This window comes from Temnothorax curvispinosus, unplaced genomic scaffold (genome assembly GCF_003070985.1).
Source record: "Temnothorax curvispinosus isolate PA1 unplaced genomic scaffold, ASM307098v1 QBEX01001525.1, whole genome shotgun sequence".
NCBI classification, from domain to species: Eukaryota; Metazoa; Arthropoda; class Insecta; order Hymenoptera; family Formicidae; genus Temnothorax; species Temnothorax curvispinosus.
Genome location: NW_020211305.1, coordinates 27208 through 52024, shown reverse-complemented (window position 1 = coordinate 52024; position 24817 = coordinate 27208). Strand labels below are relative to the sequence as shown.

The following is a 24817-nucleotide window of genomic DNA, read 5'->3' as shown; positions in this document are numbered from 1 at the left end:
AACGCAAGTCACGGGAATGGGTTAAAGTAATTGCAATGTAATAAATACAATGCGAAGAATATAACGTAAATGAGTCGTCGCAAAGTACACCGCAAAGAATAATTAAACTAAATTAACGCCAGGAGTAAAATACGAGTAAACACACATGAATAAACGCAAGAGATTATCACACAACAGATGTGCCGCAATTAAATAACAGCAACCGACATGTCAAGATTCCACCGTAAATAAGATAGACATGTAGTGTTAATTATAAATAATATATATCTTCAACTCGTAGTTAGATATAATCAAAGACACTTCAATATGAGTTTTATAGGAGCTCAATTCGCTTCACGGTCCCAAAAACGGTCAAAAATTCCCAACCTATATTAACATATATGAATCTAACTAGAATCATATTAAATCATATTAAATTTGGGTAAAATTCAAATTAAACCCAGATTTTATATTAAAATTATATTTGTTTAAATACAGTTTTAATTTGCACTTATTAAAATCAGTTATGTAGATTAAATATGATCCACAATAAAATAGGGCTTTAATTTAAATTTAATTAGATCACTTATGTGGATCATATAACACTTCGAATCAAATATGGTTTTAATTTATATTTAATAAGATAACTTATGTGGATTATATATGATCCAGAACCATACATGATGCAGAATATTTATATACATATATGATCAGATCAGAATATTGCATCTCAAAGTATCCAATAGATGGCATTCGATGTGATCTGTTTCTCGTAATTAAAATTTGACAAAGAGTGTTATAAGAACGGTATTAAAAAAACACGACACTGTCTCGCGCTATTCTCGCGCGACGCTGTCTCGGAGCGACACAATTTTTGTATCAGTTATATCGTGAAGTTCACTCTTATAATAAAATGGCACGCTTAAAAAATATTATAACCCCCTATAATTACAACCATTAAGACCAAATAAGATTGAGTTACAGTCATATATAAATATTATTTGGATCTTATTAGAATTTTATATAATCTGGTTTAAAGTTAAATTTAAATTGATTTAAAAATTTGATTAAATTAATTTTGAATTTATTACCATATTTAATCCACATTTGGCATATTAAAACCATATTAACTCTGCATTTCCTTAGGTCTGTGCGGCTGATTTTGCATATTTCAACAAAGCAAGGTCCAGTTTAATCCATATATAGATTAAATAAGATTGGGGTACTTTAATTTGATTTAAATATGACTTATATTTAAATTATAATTGATTTGCATATTCGGTCCTAATAAGACTCTTATTGAATTCATAAAAACTTTTAATACGGTTTTAATACAATTGTTTTTCGCGGATTGTTTATTTTAATTCATTAAATAGCCACACATAATAGTTATAAAATATAGTTAGCAATAGTATATACTTACTTGTGAATGTTACTTACAATTCCGCTGAAGCTGAATTTCGCAATCTTTCACACAAGAAAATTTAAAAAAACTAATAGTATGCAATACACACACACACACACAAAGCACAACTGCATCCTACAAGTTATAACGCGTATGTGAACTGTGGTCGTGGACGATCGAAGACGCGAAAAACTCATAAAAATCGGTATAAGTTGATGAAGTGGATACGTTACCTCAACAAATATTTTATTCAGCCAATGTCCAGTTTCATATTTAATGAATGAGTTTATTGATTCTACTAAACACATTCATTGGGAGAATTAACTTTTTTATTGATTTAATTAAATGTTACATTGAGCTAAGAAACGTCCAAGTACATTCTATTGAATTCGGAACAAACAGCGATTCGTGATTTAATGAATTCTATCATTGACTAATGAAAAATATTCAATGTACGATTCGTAATGTCAATTAAAATTCACTGTATCAATGAATTTCAAATTAATAAACGTTATTTACTAAGAGGCAAAATGGAATAAAAAATCCTATAATACGAAAATATGAGGCTACAATAGTTTTTGAGTTATAATTAGTGATTAAAATTTGCCAACAATATTGCGCAATAATATTGCGTACAATTCGCGCTCTCAGGCTCGTAACTACACTTATACCGATTTGTCATCTGTTATTAATTTTTACAAGATAAATAATAAATAAATTGATTTTCACAAATATTTCTCCGTGTGATAAAAATAAAAATAAACTTTGTTTCTTAAATGTATCAAAATATAAACTTTATAATTCTATTTGAATGTAATAATTAATCAACCATTTACATTGTTATTTAAGAAAAAATTAAATATTTTACGTACAACATTTATAACGCATTTAATATTAGTTGACCGCCGTATGTAATACCCACACAGGCACATAGAAACAATAAATCAGCTGTGCAATAAAAATCAATATCACCTGATTTGTAAAAATCAATAACAGATATGACAGATCGGTACGCGCGTATATGTATATCTATATAGTTACATCAGATCTGAGCGCGCAAATTCTACGCGATATCATTGACGATCGCTCATAACTCAAAAACTATTGCAGCCTCAAAATTTTTGTATTAGGGTTTTTGACTCTATAATTTTACCTTTAGAATACACTATATTAAAGTATTGTGAGACACTCTGAATATTTTTTCGTTATTTATTGTATTATTTGCCGTTGCGCTGGTAAACTGCGACTATATATATACATACATATATATGTTCATATATGTATATATCTATATATTGAAGTAAATTATGTGATACATTGATCTTATATTCAAATGAATCCGGTAAAGCTAATACGTTAATATAATTATGTGAATTCATTGTATTTACATATGCGTTATTAAAAGTAAAAACTAAGTTTTATAGTTTAATAAAAAAAATTTATTAATATAATGGACAGATCATAAATCCTTCTTCGATATTTCGATACATTGATTCAATGAATTCGGTTATTGAGCCAATGTACAAACTTTATTTTTTATCACTTCTATGAAATTTTATGGCACATTTAATGAATGAGTTTTTTTATTCCACTGAACACGTTCATTGGAAGAATGAACTTTTTCATTGGTTTAATTAAATGTTACATTAAGTTATGATACACTTGAGTACAGTATATTAATAAAGAGTGATTTGTTATATTAATGAATCCAATTATTTGTTAATGAAAAATATTCAATGTTATATTATATTATCAATTAAAAGTTTTAATAAAGTAATTTTTTCATTGTATCAATGAATTTCAAGTCAATGAGCTTCATTCATTGATATTACGAACAATATTTTTTTCAGTGCATAACGTGCAGTGACCAAAACCAATTTTTTCATTGCTGTTTTTATTGCTGTTTTAGGCGATTATGGTAGGCGGTGTCCAGGTCGGAGTAATAGAATTGAGACGAGCGCTGAGAATAATACTTCTGCCTGAACAAGTAAGTACGAAACGTCCCTTTATATAAGTATACGCTTTGTTTAAACTAATTTTTCCATTGCTGTTTTAGGTAATTGTCTTACAAGACCCCGTTGAAGTACTGGTGCACAATGAGTTCAGATTTGTGTTCGTGCCGGCAGATGTAAGTACAAATAAACGTTCCTTATATAAGTCTACTCTTAGTTTCTATGCGTTGCCACATATTTTTATATTTTTTATATTTTATATATTTTATATTTTTAGATAATATACGACGAGGTGGAGATAGAAGGTTATTTGAATTTCCGATACCGCCAGCGGATAAGACGGCAACGCCGAGCCCGTCGCTACGAGCTTTTACACCTCTGGCTTGAGACCGCCGAAGATAGAGAAATAGAGGAGTTTTATTATCCAGATTCTCCCCCATATGATATATTTAATCTGAACCTTTTATTTGATCTTCGGTCGAACGACGAGCCGGAAGAAAATTATTAAACTTTTGAAAATAATTTTTTGTTTTTTATTTTTTTCTTTAATTTTTTTATAACAATTGATTTCTTTTATTATTCTATGTATTACTCTTATTATGATTTTAGTATCTATTTCATTTACTTGTAACATATATATGTATGTACATGTAATCTGTATGTTTTTGTAATGTATACCTGTACACGTGATTATTCCAATTCAATTACTACTAACATATTAAACATCACTAATTAACACGGAAAAATATATATCTATGGAAAAATATATATGGAAAAATATATATCTATGTATAAATGTATTTAAAAATATATGTAATATATTATGTACATATATGTGAAACAAATTAAATTTTGATTCTCTCTGTCCAAGTGCTAGCTTGGGAGTTCGTTCCAGTATAGTATATATAGTTCACTGGCATATCATGTTCATGTATAAACAGCTTAATCAGTGAAATTACCGACATACATGTGTTTTGTCAAGTAATGCAATAGCGTATCTATTTATAGCCCTTCATAAACGTCGTACGACGTTTAATTAGGATTAATTAAAGTAGGACTTTACAAAGCGTTATTAAGACGGTATTGTGTATGTGTAATATTGCGATATACTTGGTAATTTGCCCAATAATCGATATGCTATCTGCTGAACACGATTCTGCAGACTACAGTTCAATTAGTTCAATAGCAAAACAAAATGGTTTTTCTGAAATAATGAATGTTTAAATAAGATTTACATAAATTTGGTTGTATCACTTGTATCTCATATTTATTAAAGATTTACATAGACTCAGTTGTATCTCATATCGAGCATGTTAATTATATCGTAATATGAGTGTTCAACATCACGCTTATTATCATTCGAGTCATGATTAAGAACTTTAATGGACTTAATATTTAAATGCATTTTGCTGAACGTTATGTACATTTTACAATCAAACGTGGGATGAGTAAAAATGACAATAGAATGAAGTTTGACAATGGAAGAAAGATGAACAGGAACTAAATATGTATGTTTTTTTACTTAAAAAATTGCAGGCTTGTTAAATGTACAACAAATATTATATTGTTTAACAATAATAAATTGTATACAAGATGGTCATCTCCAAGATCGTGTACTAACACAACCGGTGTAAATCCAGGATACTTATAAAATATATAATAGTATAATTGTCACGTTGACACCTTTATTTCTTTACACAAACTACTGAACTGGATAATCTTGTGTTTCTGCACACTAGTGAATGCATGTGATTGACCGAGTGATTGACTTAAAACGAATCGCTTATCTTTTCTTACTGTAGTGCATTCTGTATCATACTCGGTGTATATTTTCATAGCAATTTTTAATTTTAACATTTATTTAACACCCAGTTAATTTTATTGTCAAGTTCTACTAGTGCAATGTCTTTTGTACCTCCAACATTTAATATTTTTTCGTATACATATGACATTTCTTCCTTTATTCACTAATTAGCTTGCTTTAATTAAAATTATTGATACCACAAAATCTGCAGGGACTGTCTTTGTCATTTTATTGTATTCGAGTGTAAAAAGGTTTTATACTCGAAACGATAGTGGTAATAAATTCGTAAGATTTTCAGCAAACTGTTATCTTGTGGGAATTATCTATCTATATAGACAGATGGCAACTACAGATTTAAAGGAAAAAATGGATGTGAATATTTTCAGACATTGTATTTCATTTACAAGTTGAACTTTCAAGTTATCAAGTCAGGGCTGGGGTGACCAATGAGGCCAGTTTTTAATTTCATTATATAAGGCATCTCCAGGACTCAGAGTTTTCGAAACTTGTCGGTGACCTAACAATTTATAGTCGGGCGCGATCTTTCCGGCTTCGACGCCGAGCTCTATGATCTTTCGCGCGGCATGTATTTGCGTTTTCGGCGGTACAACCGAATTGAATGTACCGATGAAGGAAATGCCAATACTCTTGATGTTGAAACCGAAGGAATGGGCACCGACGTAATCCCAGCTTCTGCCAACGTATGCGAGGCCGTCGCCGCCGACGAGGAAATTGTAAGCGATATCCGACCACTTTCTAGATTCGATATGGAAAGTCTGAGCAAATCTCACGTGGAATGTACACTGCGATTGCGTGGTACAGAAATCCGTCGCGGTGTGACTAATAATTACATATGGTACTGGCAGCTTCAGTTTTGTCAGGGGTTCCGAGGGCGGCTGTGCACCCCATTCATTCCTTTCGACAAAGCGTACTGAAGTTATGTTTACACCTGAAAATCATGGAAATAAAGTACATATCAAGTACATATCTACATTGGAGTGTAGAATATTATTCTTATATATGAGAATGCAAAAAGTTTTAAAATATATAATATATATATGACTCGTGGAAAGTAAAGAAGATACGTTTTTAAGTAGACGAATAAATTGAATAAATACAAATATAGAGTGCAAAATACAAATTTTAATTTTGCAATCGTGATAAGATAACGTGTCGCGATTGCAAAACGAAAAATTTTCTACATAAACAATTACCCTCAAGCGATGAGTCTGGAATTTCCGGGAAGACCGGTGAATCCGGATGATGAGAGAAATATACAGTTGTGATTATTACAACAGCTAGAAGTATTATAGCTAGAATGCATGATAAAGCCGCACATCTCCACGTCCAGAGCCATTGGGTCACTAGAATAATTGTAAAAAGCTGTATTAGAACGATTGGTTTATGAGCTACTTAATAACGTTTAATAAAATGCATAATTATTACGTCGGGAAGCGCGTGTTCACGAAAGAAGTATTATAATTACATTAAGCCCCTCGCGTAAAGCATTAAAATTCTTATTTGATGTCACTTTTTTGTTATTTTATTCACAATCGGGTAAACAATTTGCGACGTTCAATATCTGGCCAATTTATACCAGAATAGCATAACACGTACATACTGTGAGGTCAAAATAGCTTTTTTATATTTAGCTTTAATTCTTGTATAGCGCGACTAAAAGTATAACAATTTTTAATTTAGAATATCATCGATATTGATTGAAAATTGTTATACTTACTTTTAATCGTGCCATATTAAAAACTATATTCTGGATTAAAACTATATTCTGGAATTATTGTGATAAGACCATTCAAAGGTATTAATGATATTCGTGACACATTAGTGAAATGGCTTTTAAAAATTGTTGCAGCCTAGCTGGCTCTGATGATAACATTATTATTACATTTTACATAAGAGAAAAAAATTATCGAAGCTATTTCGAGATAGATATAGATCATCGATTCTTATCGCATTTATCTATAATAATTAGCCATTAATACATAACGATATGTATCCGCTTTTATATTTGCTACTTTTCGATTATATCTTAAATAGAACTATCAGTACTACCCAAGATAATTAGTCAAATCGACGTCAATGCGTCGATGAATAAATTATGTCAAACACTGTTTGATAATTTTATCATCTCTATCTTTCAGCATTGACTTTAATTAAGTAATTACTTCATATTTCTATAAGTAAATATTTCTATAAGATTTCTATATCATTCAACCAATTTTATATTGAATTACATATATACCTACATATATACATATATTGTGCTTTCCCTCTTTCGACTTTGCACTAATTTGATATAGAGTTAAATAAAAGACAATAAAAATTTTACAAAAATATTTGCAATTATTTAATTAACATAAAAACAATTATGATAAGGTCAAAGATGGCAAAGATATCAATCAATATTTGATATCGATTGTTTATCAATACATTGACATCGAATTGACGTCGATTCGACTAATCATTTCTGGCTGGATACGTAAGCAACACAAAATGTGTTGAAATGTTTACCATGTAAATCAAAGAGAATTTAATTCTATGAATTTATCAGATTAAGATATGTCGATCACGCCTTCATCGATACACTTCATCGATTACGAAAATCAGTGCCCGCGAGTAATCATTATTACGTTTTACTGATAAATTTAAAATTTAGGACAAATATTGATTTTTCCTACAATATTTAGATACTGAAGATATTTACAACATACACTTTCAAAGTAATTTAAAGCTATAGCTTAGCTTATAGAGCTTGAAAGTATATTTTCTTTATGAGAAAAGATATTAGAGTTTTGTGGCGATAATATTGATAAAAAGTATTTACACCATAATATTTAATTGATGGCTTTGTACATTATAATTGAATTTAGTGGATCGCGATTTATAATTTCTTATATCAAACTGTATCCTGTTGTTATTCTAAGATCCAGGAAATTAAGAGAGATCTATCCTTATTAGTTATCCAACTACTTTGTAATTAAACACATCTGTACTTTGGGAAAAAAAGACAAGTGTAGATTAAAACTAAAAACAACGGGCCTAAACAATCTATTACGCTGCACAAGATTGCCCATTACCTTTATTTAATTCAGTATTTTGCGGAAAAATGGATTCGTTTGGGGCTCCGTTGTCCTTACTCGTCGACAAATCCGAGATATCGATGTCGCAGGCGCGGCTGGAGTCAAGTTTACTCGCATCCTGAATCGGAATGGGATTCGTATAAACGAATTGCTTTATGGTAACCGGACCCTGGTAGAAGGTCTTGTTACCCAGATGCACATTCGTCGAGTTCTTTACACAAACGTCGCCGAAATTTGACGGATCGGCGTTCGGCAGAACGACATCGCCATTCGGAGTGGCGACCGCTTGATGTTGCTGGACGATGGTCGACGACACCGACTGACTCGCGATCCAACCACCGCCTTCTTCGACATCCGTCTCCTCTTCCTCATCGTCGTCGTCTACGTCACTGCACTGCGTAGAGAAATCTCCAACGCTACCATTACCCGGAGCGACGACCGCGGTTTCCCTCGCCGAACTCCCAGCCTCGCCGCGAAACCTGTCGACCGCGTGACACTCGGCAGACACAACAGCACCGTTCACCTGCTCCTTTTGACACTGGTGATTATCGTCAAGCGTTTGCTGCTGCTGTTGCACCAATGTCACCATACCCATGCGCTACGTGTAGTTAAATAATTTTAATAATTCACCTTCTTTACTTCGGATATGTCTTAAAATGCGATATGCCACATGCAGCAGAATGCGCTCGTCGAGAAACAGCTGTGGAGTCTCTTTGTCAGGTCGCTACGAGATGCTTTCACTTCCATTAAAATATAAATGTGCGGTTTAATTCTTTGTCTTTTAATTTGTTCTCTCTTTTCAGATAACAAAGAAAGATCAGTTTGAAAACGTGATTATTTCGTTTAAATTGAAGAATTTGTTTAGTTAAAAAAAATTACTACGTTTTCGAGTTTTCCTTGTAAGATTTACAAAAAAAACTGATTGTGAGAATAGGTTTTGAATCATACTTATGATTGACTAATTGGTGAAACTGGTCATTATAGTATTGTTGAATAAAATCATCGAGGAATGTAACAAACTCGTTCTAATCGACGCTGCTGGATGTGCCTGTTGGGACCTTGTTTTACACAGCAATAGAGTGCTTTCAAGGAAATTATGTTAACAAAACGTAATGCGCGAATCAACAAAATTAGTGATCGGGGAGCAATTTCTGCGATATAAACGGCAATGATAAGAAGCTTAAATGAATAGATTAAAAATAAAATTTAATAAGTCTCAAATACTAACTAATATGGCAAAACTCAAACTTTCTCCGTTAATTGAACAAAATTCCAACGTTATGTATGCTGCATACGGTATAAGTCGCATTTATGCATTTTACACGTTGCGGATATTTATTAATCATTGTAAATTTGATACAAATTATATGCGTATATTAAAGACGTTCGGTGTTGCTGATTTAGTAAATAAATTCTTTATAATATCTAAGAATCATACTGTTTTGGTGAATTATGGTATCATCAGGAATTCTTATATAAATACTGACATCATTATGTACGCCATTATACGCTCTTTTTGCATCAAATTTTTTACGTTGTTATTTTAAAAATAATCGCGATTAATGCAAAATGTTCCGATAAAATATTCTTCTATATATATACCCCGTATTAATATAATATTATTTGAACTCCGTTTTTACAAATTATGGATATTTACGCCGATCACAATCGGACATGTCTCGAATAGAATGTATGTAATAAAAGAACGGCGAAGAGAAAATGATGAGTATGTTTCATAAGAAGTAGAATACCTACAACGAATTGATATTTTCGTAAACAAATTATGGACATCAATTATACTAGCATAAACTGAACGTCGCAACATCATATCTTCGCCGTTCAAAATATTTTACTGCGGAATAAGTTGCGTTCAATCTGGCCGATCAATCGTATCTCGCTTATCTATATCACAGTAGCAAATTTTTAATTAGTCATGGCGTCACTCTTGCTCAGGTAAAGTTATCCTCCGATCGCAGCAAATATAACAGTTCGTCACGCCTTAGCTTGACAAATTGCAACAACTGTAAAAACGAAGTTTATCATAAAAATACATATTTTAACGTGCGTTTTATTTGAATCGAGAACTCATAAGTAAAATGAAAGACAAGCTCGATTGGGAAACATATCACTCGTGATCATCAGTATTTCAAATCGGCGTAGTCGGTCGGCAACAATCCGCACTATCCGCTAAATTAAGTATTGACTGACTCATACTTGGGATTACCTCGTACAAATCATCGTTCGTGCTGGCGGCCGTCACTTTGACAACACTAAATTCACCATCGATCTACAACCTGGTGCCGTCATCGTGGAAAACGCTTCGTGGAAAAGAAAACTTCATTCTATATCTGGCCCTAACACGACGTTGACACCACCTGCAGTTGGAGGATGCACTGTCCCGCGGGAACAAAGTACAATCTGAACAAAAGCGGACTCTAGTTCAAGCCACTATCGGCTATTTTCGTTGATCCTACGACACTGTCAGATAGATACTGGCCTCAGCGATGACGCCACACGGCTACCGAAGGACGACGCGCCTTGGAGGTGGAATCGTGGACAGCGCTTGTTCTCGCTCGCGAATAGCAAAGCGAGAAAAATAACAGAAAAGCGGAGTCCAGGAACTGGTATAGCGTGCACGATATTCTCTTTCGCACAATAGGTATTTCCGTATTTCATTTGAATGCTAACGCCTTGGATTCCTCTGTGCTGATGATACTATACGTGGATGGCACTGCGGTCACTGCGGTCGCATCTCAATCTACGTCACTGCTGCGTATTAAAATGACGTTATCATAAATATAAATCCGAGAATATGTTGTACATATAATATATAAGTATATTTCGGAAGTGCGCGACGCTCGTTTTTATTGAAAAGAATGGATTTTGCAGTTGCAAGCCACTTGTTAAGCACTTACTGACAAACGAACTGCCGATGAAACCAAAGCACGCGTAATGGCAGCATTATCTCCGTTCAATTCGACACAGAACAGACTACTGTTGCGTTGTCGAACGTGCTCGGAAATCGTTGGCCCCACTCTTTGCCTCTTTCTCTCAACTACAACGTTGACGACATAGTTGCGGCGTGCATGTATATGTGCGATAACATCGCTTTACACGATTTTTAGTCTTTTCTGTGGAGCCGAATGGACTTGTATCTTTATTTCTATGACAGGAGATTTCTAACACCAGTAGCGTACATGAAACATCTATATTATTCCTATTATATAATGTTTTGCAATTAGAGACGATAGATTAGTGCTTCGCGCTAATTTTATCATGATTATTTGCCTTGAATTAAGAGGCTGTGTATTTAAGACGGAGCTAAAAGTTTTGTAGAGAAGAACTTTCTACAAACTTATAATCATGCAGTTATGTGTATATTTGTATAATTATATCTTAAAATCAAATAGACAATGTTTTAAGAGACAATTTTTTATATCTTTAAAAAAAATTAGTAGCATGAAGCATGATAATATGCCAGATTCTTTCGGATACAATGACATTATATGAATTGAAATGAATTTAACATGCCAAGATGTCAATATGTGTTTTACTTGGATATAATATTTTATTTAATAAAATAGTATTATTTAAATAAATATAAAATATTATATTTGATATAATAATATTCTACATTCATAGTATTCAACACATATTCAACATAATTATATTAAATCGACAGTAAATGAAAACATGTGATTAAAAACTTGATGACAAGGTTTTCGCAATACTAATAAAAATATTACATATGATAACTTGAGTTACATATGATGCGCGAATACATACATAAGATGATAATTCCTTAATCAAAATGCCTTCCTTTATGCTATCGCATTTATAGATAGAAACTTTAATATCGTAATGCTATCAGCGTCGAGTTTAAATTAGCAGATTGTTGTATTAATGATATAATAATACGTATGTAAAGCTATGTGACGAAAAATATCATATAATCAGAAAATAAATCGGAAACGTTGATTAAGTTTTTTTTCGGAGAAATTAATTTTTGAAACTGGGAAAAGTATTTTTAAGACACAAATAAATAATATATTTGTTTTATTTGCTTATAAGATAGGTTAGGTTTTTATATGCAGAATGCAAGATTTATATGGTGATTTCGGTTTGAAAGCTTTTGAGCGATTGAAACTTATTTACACTTTGATATCGTATGTATTTTACACACATGTATTCGTGACTAAAAGCATATTCGTGCATGTTTTACTGATATATTTTGTTAAAGATTATTACATATGTATACATGGGTATATGCAAATGCAATCGAGATTTACCTCCTACGATAGCTTCTGAGAATCTTAATCACGAAAATAATTGGAACACAGCGATAAAGTCGTGTTTCCCGGAATATAGATCTCGAATGTAGTTAATGTAGTTATATTAATTTTTTAATTTACCGAAGACTCTATAAAGAAGATAAAACTGAAAATAAATTAACAATAGTTGATAATTGTAAGAAAAGGAGTATTATCATCAATCTTAATTATTTTACTCTTGACTATTTTATTTAAGTACCGTCTAAGTTCCGATATCAATTCTCAACAGTATCACTTAACATATTTCAGTATTTATTATTACATATATTTATTATTAAATAGTTATTTACTGATACACTGATGAAGACTGACAATGAGTCGAAACGTTCGGTTATGTACAATGTTTAATCTCTTATTTTTTATTATTAAATAAATTAATATTTAAAACTTAAGTTTATTAAACTCGTCCTTGGCTTAGCAAACTTAGCTTATTGTTTAGCTTGTAATGAGAGAATTAATTTTATTTAATTTAAAATATTAATGTCAGTCTTATCTTTGACATTAATATCAATTATGTCTCTTCATATATAGCAAATTACTTGAATAACGATAATAATCTGTCAATTATCTTTCTTGTTATATGTTATATGTTATAATATAGATTGATTGATATATTAATATCAATACTGATTTGTAATTATATGATTAATAAGAGTATTCCATGCTTAAGATTAGGATAAGAATTGTGTTCTTCTTTTCAATTAAATGTAAAATAAAGTTTTATCTCTATTATCTTTAAATCAGATCTTTTTGTATATTATTTTTATTACTCAATTATTAAGAAATAATATTTGTACTTGAAGATAAAAACAATAATTTATTATGGAGATTAAGTATATTAAAAAATCATGAGCGTACAAAATAAATTTTTCAGAAACATTTCTGTTTGTCTAATTATAACTATTTTTGAAAAAATAAATAATAATGATATTTTAATAGATGAATAGAGCAAAAAAGAATATCGCTAACTACAATACTATTAATATATGAAGCAATAATTGCACGAAATATATTTTTAATAAATTATTTTATTGCAGTCGCGTTTTGTACACACTCCAATTTGATACTAGTTATCTTCTTCAAAATTATTATTTTCTCATATGCTTGATACATATATATGTATAGTCCGACAGATTATTCATTTATAAAATGCAATAAATAGCAAAAGACACCAAATGTTATTAAGAAATTTAATATCACGTCATAATTTACACTTTTAATAAGTGTATAAAAGGTTTTACTCTAGCAATACATCCTAATTATGAAATTACATGACATGAAAATAGGAATATCATTAGACTATTATTTATTAGATTTTTTGTTTACACTTTCTTTTAATTTGTTTTGAAATTATGTGAATATTTTTACGTACAATATATTTAATTTAAAAAATATATATTTACACCAATCTGGAAAAAAAGATACATATTATTTATCAAGCGACGCAGTAGCATCGTGACGCCAAGTACGTAAAAAAATGGCTTGTAATTTGACTGACCGCGTTGTTGCCTACATTCAGGGGCATATGACCGCGGCGCGGCGCGGCGCTACCAAATAACTTTACCGAATATTCATTTTATGCGTATAACGTTAATACAAGCTTTCGGTTGCGACTAGTCTGAAAAAGATTGGTACAGTCAATACTGAGATCTCAAAATCTCGACGTAAGACAAACGTAAATCTCAAAAAATAACATCTTTTAAAATACTACATATGTTTTATTAATAAATTTTTATTTTATTTTTCTGTGACTTGTGATTTTAGGCAAATTCTAGATCATATAAAACCCAAAATCAAAATAAAGCATAGAAACTTGGCGTGCCCGGGTCGCATTTTAAAATACTTACACATCACATTTCTATACAATCTAAATTTACTTCTTTTATATTTTATATAATAATTTGCAATTTTTTATTTTAATTTTAATTACATGCAATAATATCAATGATATATATAATTTGATACAATGGAAATATTATGTGTGTTTTATAATATTTAAATATATATGTAAATTGCGATTATATATCAGAGGACTAATGATATATTGTTATTATGCTCGAGCTAAACTTCCGCGCACTCACACATGCGACCGCGTTTGCGCATTCTCGGACCCGCGGAGGAATGAAAAACACCAAGTTTCCATACACTGAGCAAAAAAGCTGTTGCTTCAATTAAAGTGGTATCAGGGGGTGTCAAAACATAAGTAGTTTATTCAATTGTATTTATATTAGACCCAATATCTGGATTATTAAACCAATAATTTAATTATTGGTTCACTTAAATTGTTGTGTTAATTTAACATAATATGGATGTGTCAAATGGTAATACCGATGCTATGTTAAAATATTTCAACAGAAAGGAAATGTAATTCTGATCGTAATTTGAGGTTAATTATGTATAACAATTAACATAACTTTTATGTTGAAGTTAAGATTGTAAGATAAAATCAACACTTTTTTTCTGTAAATTTTAACACATTTAATAAATACGTTTAAATTATGTTACTTTAACATATTTTTAAAATTATTTTAATAATTTTATATTTGTTAAGTTCAATTAACATAGCAGGCATATGTTGTGTAAACTGTAAATCTACAATATGTATGCGTTGATTATTTTACACATAAATTTTAACACGGACTTTTTTTAACAAAACTAAAAAAAAATTCCAACAGTGTATGAAATTTGATCATAAAATGTCAAACCTTTTGTACCTTCAACATTCAATATTTATATATATATATATATATATATATATATATGACTAGATTTTTCGCCCGCGCTTCGCGCGGGCTCAAAATTTATTCCTTTCTCCTCAAACTCACTCATTAATTAAGAGCACCAATAGAACCCCATAAAACTCAATTTTCAACCCCATAGTAGCCATTTCCATAAAATTAGTAATCTTTTGGTACCAATTTCATCAAAATCATCAACAAAAAATTAGAAAAATTTTGGCACCGATTTTAAGAAAATCGATCCATTAATAAAAAATTATCCATTAATAAAAAATTAAACTTATCCTTCAAAAATTAAAAAAAAATTTGGCACTGGTTTTAAGAAAATCGGTTAATTAATACTTATTATTTCTCAAAATTTGAATAATTTCCAAACTGGTTTCCAAAAAATCGGTAACAAAAAATTATCCATAAAAAAAATTTAGTTTGATATCTCAAAGTTTGCGGAAATTGGAACAATCACGTACACTTTTTTAAAGCAGAAATCGGAAACTTTTTTATTATTAACAATTTTTCTGTTACATTCTTTAGTTCTTTCTACCCTTATTTCATATATAATTCTTTGAGATTCACTCAATTATTTCCTGAAAAATTGGACTTTTTTGAGCTAGCAGGAACCTTTAAGGTCTGGGCTGAGATGACCAATGGGGCCACTTTTTAATTTCATTATATAAGGCATCTCCAGGACTCTTAGTCTTCACAGCTTGTCGGTGACCTAACAATTTATAGTCAGGCGCAATTTTTCCGGCTCCTCTGCCTAACTCTATGAGCTTTTGCGCGGCATTTAATTGCGTTTTCGGCGGTACAACCGAAGTGAAATCACCGATAAACGCAATACCGATACTTTTGCCGTTATATTCTCCTGAATGGCCACCGACGTAATTCCAGTTTCTGCCAACATATGCGAGGCCGTCGCCTCCGACCATGAAATTGTAGGCGATATCCGCATAATCATTTTTCATCTGATAATTCTGGATAATTCTCAATTTGTTTGCGCACTTTGATTGCGTGGTACAGAATGCTGTCGCAGTGTGACAAATAATTACATGTGGTACTGGCAGCTTCATTTTTCTTAGGGGTTTCGAAGGTGGCTGTGCACCCCATTTGTCCCTCTCGACAATGCAAAACTCTGTCCCGTTATCATCTGCAAATCATAAAAATAAAATACATATTGTACAAAAAGTTCAAGATAAACCATGCAGACAATTTAATTAAATGCTCTTTAATTTAATATCAAATGTTGCAATTTTAATCAGATGCATACGTTAATTTTAATATTAAATTCTAGAACATTACTGTAAAGACTTTATCGATTAGATCCTACTGACTACCATTTTTAATTGTCATGACAATACGACCATTGATTTGATCAATTAATCATCAAGATGTTCTGACCATGGGTTTTGGATCTTTTAAATTAATGTAATTTGAATGCTTATATACATAATATAGATGACTCATGAAAAATAGAAAAGACACGCTTTTAAGCAGACGAATAAATGGAATAAATACAAATATAAAGTGCAAGATACAGAATTTAAGTTTGCAATTGCGATAAGATAAAACATTTGCCTCGTGTCGCGCTTGCAAAACGAAACATTTTCCAGATGAACAATTACCCTCGGTCGATGAGTCTGGATTTTCCGATGGGACCGATATGGTCGGTGCGGGCCCGGGCGGTGCTGGCGGTACGTCCGGATGATGAGTGAAATGTACAGTTGTGGGCACTACAATAGCTAGAAGTATTAAAGTTAGGACGCACGATAAAGCCACACGTTTCCACATTCAGAGCCATTGCGGTCGTGACGTCACTAGAATAATTATAAATTGCTGTATTAGAACGATTTGTTTACGAGCTACTTACTTAACTCATTAACTGCTTTGGACCAGAATACTTGCGCGACGATATCGCTCGTCAAACTCTTTAAAATTAACTTGGGCCGCAAGTTTGTCAAGCAAATTTTCATACTTTAACTACAAATATATCTAAAAATCAAGATTGTTTAATCAACATCAACTAAGTCTTTTTTATATTAATATTTAAGGTAAGAGGAGAAGTATAAGGAAAAAATGTGTATAAAGAAAAAATACTAATTTATTTGAATTGTTTTTTTGTGTGATAAATCCGAAAGTATGGAACAACACAAAGGACAACATTACAATGCTTATGACTTGACTTCTGAGTTTCCTTAACAAACGAGTTAACTCGTCCAAAACAGGCAATATCGTCGCACGAGTATTCTTATCCAAAGCAGTTAATGAATTAATAATATTGTTTGAAATTTATGCACGATTATTACGTCGAAAAGAGGGTGTGTACAAAATGAATATTATATATATATACATATATATAAATAAAACAAAGTCGGGTTAGTTACACCATTTATAACTCAAGAACGGCTGGACCGAATTTTTACCACAAGTATATAAAATAGGGGTAGATTTTTTCGGGGAGTGCTATAGAATGTGTAGTTTTTCGTTACCAATTTTTTGGAAACCGATTTTTTTAATTCTTACGGGTGGTGAAAAAAAAAGACCAGGGCGAAGCCCGCGGGTAACTAGCTAGTAATTATTATGAAGTCCCTCGCGAAAAGCGTTATAATTCTCATTTAACATCACTTTTCAGTTATTCTATTCACAATCGAGTAAACAATTTGCGGCATACATGTCTCGCTAATCTATGCCAAAATAGTATAACACGTATGTATTGAAAAATAAAAATAGCTCTTTTAGCTTGAATTCTTGTGGCGCGACTAAAGTGTAACAATTTTCAATCTAGAATATTGACGATGCTAGAACTATATTCTGGAATAGTTGTGACAAGACCATAAGTCAAAGAAGTTAATGATATTCATTACACATTGGCTGTTCTTTCAAAAACATCCATGTTCCGATTTAGGTCAGAGTTTGTAAACAATAAAATTTGCATTTATCTAATAATAATAGAATGAGTGTGATAAAAGAATGGCGAAAAGAGTAACTTTTGCTCAGATAAAATTACTTACATCTTGGAACAGAGTAGTTCGTCATGCCTTATCTTGACAAATTACAACATCAACTGCAAAAACGAAGTTTATCTTAAAAATACGTATTTTTCACATTTTATTTAAAAAATGGAAGACAAGGAGCGAGCTCGATCGGTATCCCAAATCGACGCAGCCGGTTTGTTAAATTAAGGATTGACTGACTCATACTTGGAATTATCGTACAAATCATCGTTCGTGCTGGCGGCAATTATATATACTTTACCAACACTAAATTTACAATCAATCTATAATGACAGTTATCGTGGAAAACTCTTCGCGGAAAGAAAAACTTTATTCGATCTTACCCTAATGATTTTTTGACACGTCGTTAACACTACGCTGCTATTAGAGAATGCAGCGTCCAGGGAACGAAGTACAATCCGAACAAGAACGGACTCGGATCAAGCCACTACCGGTTATCTTCGTTGATTTTATGACACTGTCAGTCAGACAGATACTGGCTTCAACAATGGCGGCACGCGGCTGCCGAAGGAAAACGCGCCTTAACGGTGGAATCGTAGAAAACGCTCGTTCTCGCTCACGAGAAGCAAAACGAAGAAAAGAACAGAAAAGCGGAGACTAGAAACTGGTACAGTAGCAGGAAATTGCCTTTCGCATAATAAGTATTCCTCTATTTAATTTGAATGATAACGTCTGGGATTTCTGTGCTGATAAGTGGATGGCACTGCGGTCACCATGTCGCACCCAATCTACGTCACTGCTGTGGATCACGCTGCGTATTAAAGCGAAGACACCGTAAATATAATGCGATCCGAGAATATGTTGTATATATCGCACCCTGAGAAGAATACTATCACAACAACAAAAATACACAATTTTTAGGAAAGAGGAAAAACAAATTTAATTCAATTTTTTTAAATTGTTTGATAACTAACACAATACTTATGCAATTATGATATTTTGTTATAATAAAACTTATATTGTTTTTTGAAGAGGTCTGCTATAATTTTACTTGTCAATTCACTTATAACACTATTTATCCAGAAAATCGCAATATAACGGGGTTTAAAAAAAAATAACAATACTTCTACTCCGGTCAGTGGACGTCGCATGTAGACTTGTGATTTATTAAAACACGTAGATAATATTTTAGGCATACCTACTGTTATGGGGTTAACTCAAAATCGGAATTTTTTTTAATTGTGACAGTATTCTTCTTAAAGTATATAATCAGTACAATCTCGTAATTCGGCACTATTAAAAACCAGGTTGTGCCGAATTAATGGATTTGGCGGATTATTGGAATGTAAGAAATATAGGAGGTAAATAAAATAATTGAGCACTTTAAAACTTTTGAATTTACAACAAACAAAATAAAACTAGAAAACGGCGATGTATTTTCGCAAAAACATATAAACAATGCAGTATCAGCGACAGTTTAACGGTCACTAATTAATAGATTAACAATACACGTAAGCGTTAAATCTGTCCCCGTGTCTTTTGCTTAAGAAGTCGCGGAAGCACGAGATAGTGCCGGATTATTGGACGTACAAGATTATTTATCAAAGTGCCGGGATTAGCGAGATTGCAGTACTGTATATATTTCGCAAGTGCGCGACACTCGTTTTTATCGAAAAGAATAGAATTTCTCGTAAGCTGCTTGTCAAGCACCACCAGATCTGTTTTCTATTGCTGAACTAGTGCAGCCAGTTCAGCAATAAGAAATAGACCCATTGATAATTGAATTGCCGATGGAATCAAAGCACGAGTAATGCCGACATTATCTCCGTTCAATCCGACACTGGAACAGACTGCTGTCGCGTTGTCTTGTCGAACATGCTTAGAAATTGTTGGCTCCACCCTTTGCTTCTTTCCCTCAACCACAACTATTAACGACATGTGTAGCTACGGCATGCATATATATGCACGATAACGTCGTATTACACGATTTTTATGGTGCGTACTCTCCACCTGCGAGTAAGAACTCTCGAGAGCAAAAAGAAAGAGAGAGAGAGAAAGACTCTCGAGAGTCTTTTTCTCTTTCTCTCTTTTTGCTCTCGAGAGTTCTTACTCGCAGGTGGACACGCACCATTAGTCCTTCTCTTGGAATTGAATGGACTTGTATCTTCATTTCTATGACCGGAGGTTACTAACACCAGTAGAGTACGCACGAAACATCTACGTAATTTTTATTATATAACTTTTTGCAATTTAATGAAAATGATTAGTGTTTTACGCTAATTATATCACGATATTTACCTCAAATTAAGAGGCAGTATTAAAAAAAATTTTTTTTAGAGCTATCGTAGAGAAGGTTTTTTTGTATAGAAACAAACTTATAATCATGCATGCAGTTATATGTATAATATTATCTATCTTAACTAAATTTAAAAAGACAATGTTTTAAGAGGCCATTTTTCATATCTTTGGAAAAATCTAGTAGCATAAACTGATAATATACCTTCTCTTGATGTAATGAGATTACATGAATTTAAATGGATTTAACACAGCTGAGATGTCAATATGTGTTTTACTTCGATATAATATTTTATTTAATAATAGTATTATTTAAATAAAAATAGAATATTATATTTGACAATATAATATAGAATAATGTTCTACAGAATATTCGACATAATTATAATAAATCGACAATAAATGGAAGCATGTAATTACAAATTTGCTGATAATGGTTTCGGAATATTAATAAAGATATACATATATGTATATAAAGTAAATGCGCGAATACACATGTAAAATGATAATTCCTCAATCAGAATGTCTTTATGCTATTGCATTTGTTATAGATAGCTAATAATTTTAACCGATTATATCAGCGTCGAGTTCAAATGCGTTGTTGTATTAATTTAATTGTAGAAAATCATATGTATAAAGATATGACCAAAAATATAATACTACCAGAAAATAAATCAAAAGTGTCGAATAAATTCTTTTCAAAAAAATCGATTTTAGAATGTGGGAAAAATATTTTTAAACCAAAACCGTAAATAAATAATATGTTCGTTTTATTTGCTTATAACATAGTTATATATTCATATACGAAACTCAAAAGACTTCCAATAATTTCGGTTTGGAAGCTATTGAGCCGAGATTAAAACTTATTTGCATTTTGATATTGTATGTATATTTTACATATGTATATGTAATAACGGTTAAAGATATATTTATACACATGTTTCATATACTTTGTTAAAAATTATTACATACACTGGTGGAAATGGAAAAAAAAACACCATGAAGGGCAGATATATCCACTATTAAGGTACCTGTAAAGTACTCTCAATAAAGATTTAGATAATGTTGTACGATCTTGTCTTTTTTATTATGCATCGTGCTCGACCGTACAAATAAACACAGCGTTATCGGATATTATAGGGATAAAATGTTCTAGATGTTCTCTTTTCTATTTCCATCAGTGTATGTATGTAAGTATACAAGTATAATCGAGATTTACCTCCCGTGATGACTTCTGAAAATTTAATCGCGAAAGCGATTGAAGCACCGGTAAAATCATTTCTCGGAATATATATTTCGATAGTTATAGTTATATTGATACAGGTCGGAGTTAATTACATGATTAATTGCATAATTATCAATTTTATTATGAAGTTTGACCATAAAATGTCAAACCTTTTGTACCTTCAACATTCAATATTTTTTATATATATGATATTTCTTTCCTCTATTCACTAATTGTTCTAAATATTTAATATTTTCAGTAAACTGTTATCTTGTGGGAATTATCTATATAAACAGATGGCAACTACAGATTTAAAGGAAAAAAAGAAAAGTGAATATTTTTAGACATTGTATTTCATTCACAAGTTGAACTTTCAAGTTATCGAGTCAGGGCTGGAGTGACCAATGGGGCCAGTTTTTAATTTCATTATATAAGGCATTTCCAGGACTCAGAGTTTTTGAAATTTGTCGGTGACCTAACAGTTTATAGTCGGGCGCAATCTTTCCAGCTTCGACGCCGAGCTCTATGATCTTTTGCGCGGCACGTAATTGCGGTTCGGGCGGTACAACCGAATTGAATGTACCTATGAAGGAAATACCGATACTCTTGCTGTTGAAACTGATAGAATAGGCACCGACATAATCCCAGCTTCTGCCAACGTATGCGAGGCCGTCGCCGCCGACGAGGAAATTGTAGGCGATATCCGACAACATTCCAGATTCAATATGGAAAATCTGAAGAAATCTGACGTGGAATGTACACTGCGATTGCGTGGTACAGAAATCCGTCGCGGTGTGACTAATAATTACATATGGTACTGGCAGCTTTATTTTTTTTATGGGTTTCGAAGGCGGCCGTGCACCCCATTCGTCCCTCTCGACAAAGCGTCCCGGAGTCTCTGTTTCATTATTGTCTGAAAGTCATGAAAATATAGTACATATCGTACAAAAGGGTCAATTAAGATATACCATATACAGACAAATTAATTAAAAGCTCTTTAATTTAATACCGAATGTGACAATCTTAATCGGATGCATACACCAATTTTAGTATTAAATTCTAGAACATTACTGTAAAGACTTTTTAATTCTACTGACTACCATTTTTAATTATCATGACAATACGACCATTGATTGGATCAATTAATCATCAAGATGTTCTAACCATGGGTTTTGGGCCTTTTGATGTAATTGGGCCAAATTAATGTAATTTGGATGCTTATATACATATACAATATAGATGACTCATAGAAAATAAAAAAGACACGCTTTTAAGTAGACGAATAAATAAAATAAATAGAAATACAGAGTGCAAGATTATACAGAATTTAAGTTTGCAATCGTGATAATATAACATTTGCCTCGTGTCGCACTTGGAAAACGAAAAGTTTTCCAGATGTACAATTACCCTCGATCGATGAGTCTGAAATTTCCGAAGGGATCGGTGCGTCCGGATGATGAATGAGGTATACAGTTCTGGGCACTACAATAGGTAGAAGTATTGAAGCTAGAACGCACGATAAAGCCACACGTTTCCACGTCCAGAGCCATTGCGGTCGTGACGCCACTAGAATAATTATAAATTGTTGTATTAGAACAATTTGTTTACGAGCTACTTAATATTGTTTGATGAAATTTATATACGATTATTACGGGAAACTGGTGTGTATATGAAAGGAATATTATAATTACATAAAGCCCTTCACGTAAAACGTTATAATTCTTGTTTGATATCACTATTTTCTGTTATTCTATTCACAATCGAATAAACATTTTGTGGCATACAATATCTCACCAATCTATGCCAGAATAGCATAACATGCTCTTTTATACTTGCTTCAATTTTTGTGGCGTGACTAAAGTGTAACAATTTTCAATCTAGATCTAGAATACCAACGATGTTAAAACTATATTCTGGAATAGTTGTGATAAGACCATAAGTTAAAGGATTTAATAATATTCGACATTACATATCGGCTGTTCTTCCAAAAACGTCGTGCTCTGATTTAGGCCAGAGCTTTTAAACAATAGGATTTGCATTTATTTAATAATAAAATGCATGTGACAAAAGAATGGCGAAAAGAGTAACTTTTTCTCAGTTAAAATTACTTACATCTTGGAGCAGAGCAGTTCGTCATGTCTTATCTTGACAAATTACAACATCAACTGTAAAAACAAAGTTTATCTGAAAAATACGTATTTTACACACTTTATTTAAACAATGGAGAACAACAGCGACAAGCTCGACCGAGGACCATCACTCGTGATCAGTATCTCAAATCGGCGCAGCCGGTTCGTTAAATTAAGGATTGACTGACTCATACTTGGGATTACCTTGCACAAATCATCGTGCGATCACTTTATCAACATTAAATTTACAATCAATCTATAATGACTATAATGACGCTTATCGTTATCGTGGAAAGTGCTTCGCGGAAAGAAAAACTTTATTCGATCTTACCCTAATGGTTTTCGACACGTCGTTGACACCATCTGCTGTTAGAGGATGCATGCAACGTCCTGGGAACGAAGTACGATCCGAACAAAAGCAGACTCGGATCAAGCAAACTCTACCGGTTATCTTTGTTAATTTTACGACACTGTCAGTCAGAGAGATACTGGCTTCAGCAATGACAACACGCGACTGCCGCAAAACGACGCATCTTAAAAGTGGAAAACGCTCGTTCTCGCTCGCGAGAAGGACAACAATAATATTCCTCTGTTTATATTTGAATGATAACACCTAATGGGATTCCCGTGCTGATAGGTATGTATCTTCTCAAACAGGATTTCTGATAACGAGATAAAAAATATTTTTGACGTGTTTAACCCTTAAATGCCACACCTCTCAAGAATCTCGTAAATGACATGAGGGGTCTAAAAGACCCCAGCATGAAAAATGTCTCCTTACTTATTGATTTTTTGATCTTTAGTTATGAAAATTTTTTTCAATGTTGTTCAAGACTTATAAAAGAGAATAAAATGCTTATATTGTTAAAATTTTAATTTCAACATAGTATAAAAAATTAAGTAAACTGAGTAC

General features: G+C 32.1%; 3 protein-coding genes across 5 annotated transcripts; all 3 read right to left on the bottom strand.

The window, feature by feature from the left end:
- Positions 1-4576: 4576 nt before the first annotated feature.
- Positions 4577-11264, bottom strand: LOC112466207 (peptidoglycan-recognition protein LC-like). Of its 2 annotated transcripts, none has more exons than XM_025034173.1 (5): positions 11154-11264; positions 10453-11007; positions 8236-8836; positions 6355-6504; positions 4577-6089 (listed from the first exon to the last, which is right to left on the bottom strand). In XM_025034173.1, exons 3-5 carry the CDS (start codon positions 8831-8833, stop codon positions 5569-5571), a joined length of 1269 nt encoding a protein of 422 aa, XP_024889941.1. In that variant the 5' UTR covers positions 8834-8836; positions 10453-11007; positions 11154-11264; the 3' UTR covers positions 4577-5568. The 2 variants fall into 2 exon arrangements, with proteins under 2 accessions (XP_024889941.1, XP_024889933.1); XM_025034165.1 differs by having other exon boundaries at positions 10463-11007.
- Positions 11265-15855: 4591 nt separating this feature from the next.
- Positions 15856-18733, bottom strand: LOC112466258 (peptidoglycan-recognition protein SD-like). The gene is made up of 4 exons (XM_025034269.1): positions 18639-18733; positions 18313-18365; positions 16927-17118; positions 15856-16451 (listed from the first exon to the last, which is right to left on the bottom strand). The coding sequence occupies exons 3-4, from the start codon at positions 17090-17092 to the stop codon at positions 15928-15930; spliced, it is 690 nt and encodes a 229-aa protein (XP_024890037.1). The 5' UTR covers positions 17093-17118; positions 18313-18365; positions 18639-18733; the 3' UTR covers positions 15856-15927.
- A 2570-nt stretch (positions 18734-21303) lies between these two features.
- Positions 21304-24413, bottom strand: LOC112466228 (peptidoglycan-recognition protein SD-like). Of its 2 annotated transcripts, none has more exons than XM_025034231.1 (4): positions 24236-24413; positions 23888-23959; positions 23183-23341; positions 21304-22688 (listed from the first exon to the last, which is right to left on the bottom strand). In XM_025034231.1, exons 2-4 carry the CDS (start codon positions 23910-23912, stop codon positions 22162-22164), a joined length of 711 nt encoding a protein of 236 aa, XP_024889999.1. In that variant the 5' UTR covers positions 23913-23959; positions 24236-24413; the 3' UTR covers positions 21304-22161. The 2 variants fall into 2 exon arrangements, with proteins under 2 accessions (XP_024889999.1, XP_024889991.1); XM_025034223.1 differs by having other exon boundaries at positions 23888-23940.
- Positions 24414-24817: the final 404 nt, after the last annotated feature.

Excerpts from the sequence above, each read along its gene's own strand:
- LOC112466207 (XM_025034173.1), bottom strand. The coding sequence starts at position 8,833 with ATGGGTATGGTGACATTGGTGCAACAGCAGCAGCAAACGCTTGACGAT. Across the intron at positions 6,505-8,235 it reads AAATACTGAATTAAATAAAG|TGACCCAATGGCTCTGGACG; the intron begins GTAATGGGCAAT and ends CAATTATTCTAG. Across the intron at positions 6,090-6,354 it reads TCCAGACTCATCGCTTGAGG|GTGTAAACATAACTTCAGTA; the intron begins GTAATTGTTTAT and ends CATGATTTTCAG.
- LOC112466258 (XM_025034269.1), bottom strand. The coding sequence starts at position 17,092 with ATGTGGAAACGTGTGGCTTTATCGTGCGTCCTAACTTTAATACTTCTA. Across the intron at positions 16,452-16,926 it reads TCCAGACTCATCGACCGAGG|ATGATAACGGGACAGAGTTT; the intron begins GTAATTGTTCAT and ends TATGATTTGCAG.
- LOC112466228 (XM_025034231.1), bottom strand. The coding sequence starts at position 23,912 with ATGACGAACTGCTCTGCTCCAAGAT. Across the intron at positions 23,342-23,887 it reads GAACTGCTCTGCTCCAAGAT|TGGCGTCACGACCGCAATGG; the intron begins GTAAGTAATTTT and ends TAATTATTCTAG. Across the intron at positions 22,689-23,182 it reads TTCAGACTCATCGATCGAGG|ACAATAATGAAACAGAGACT; the intron begins GTAATTGTACAT and ends CATGACTTTCAG.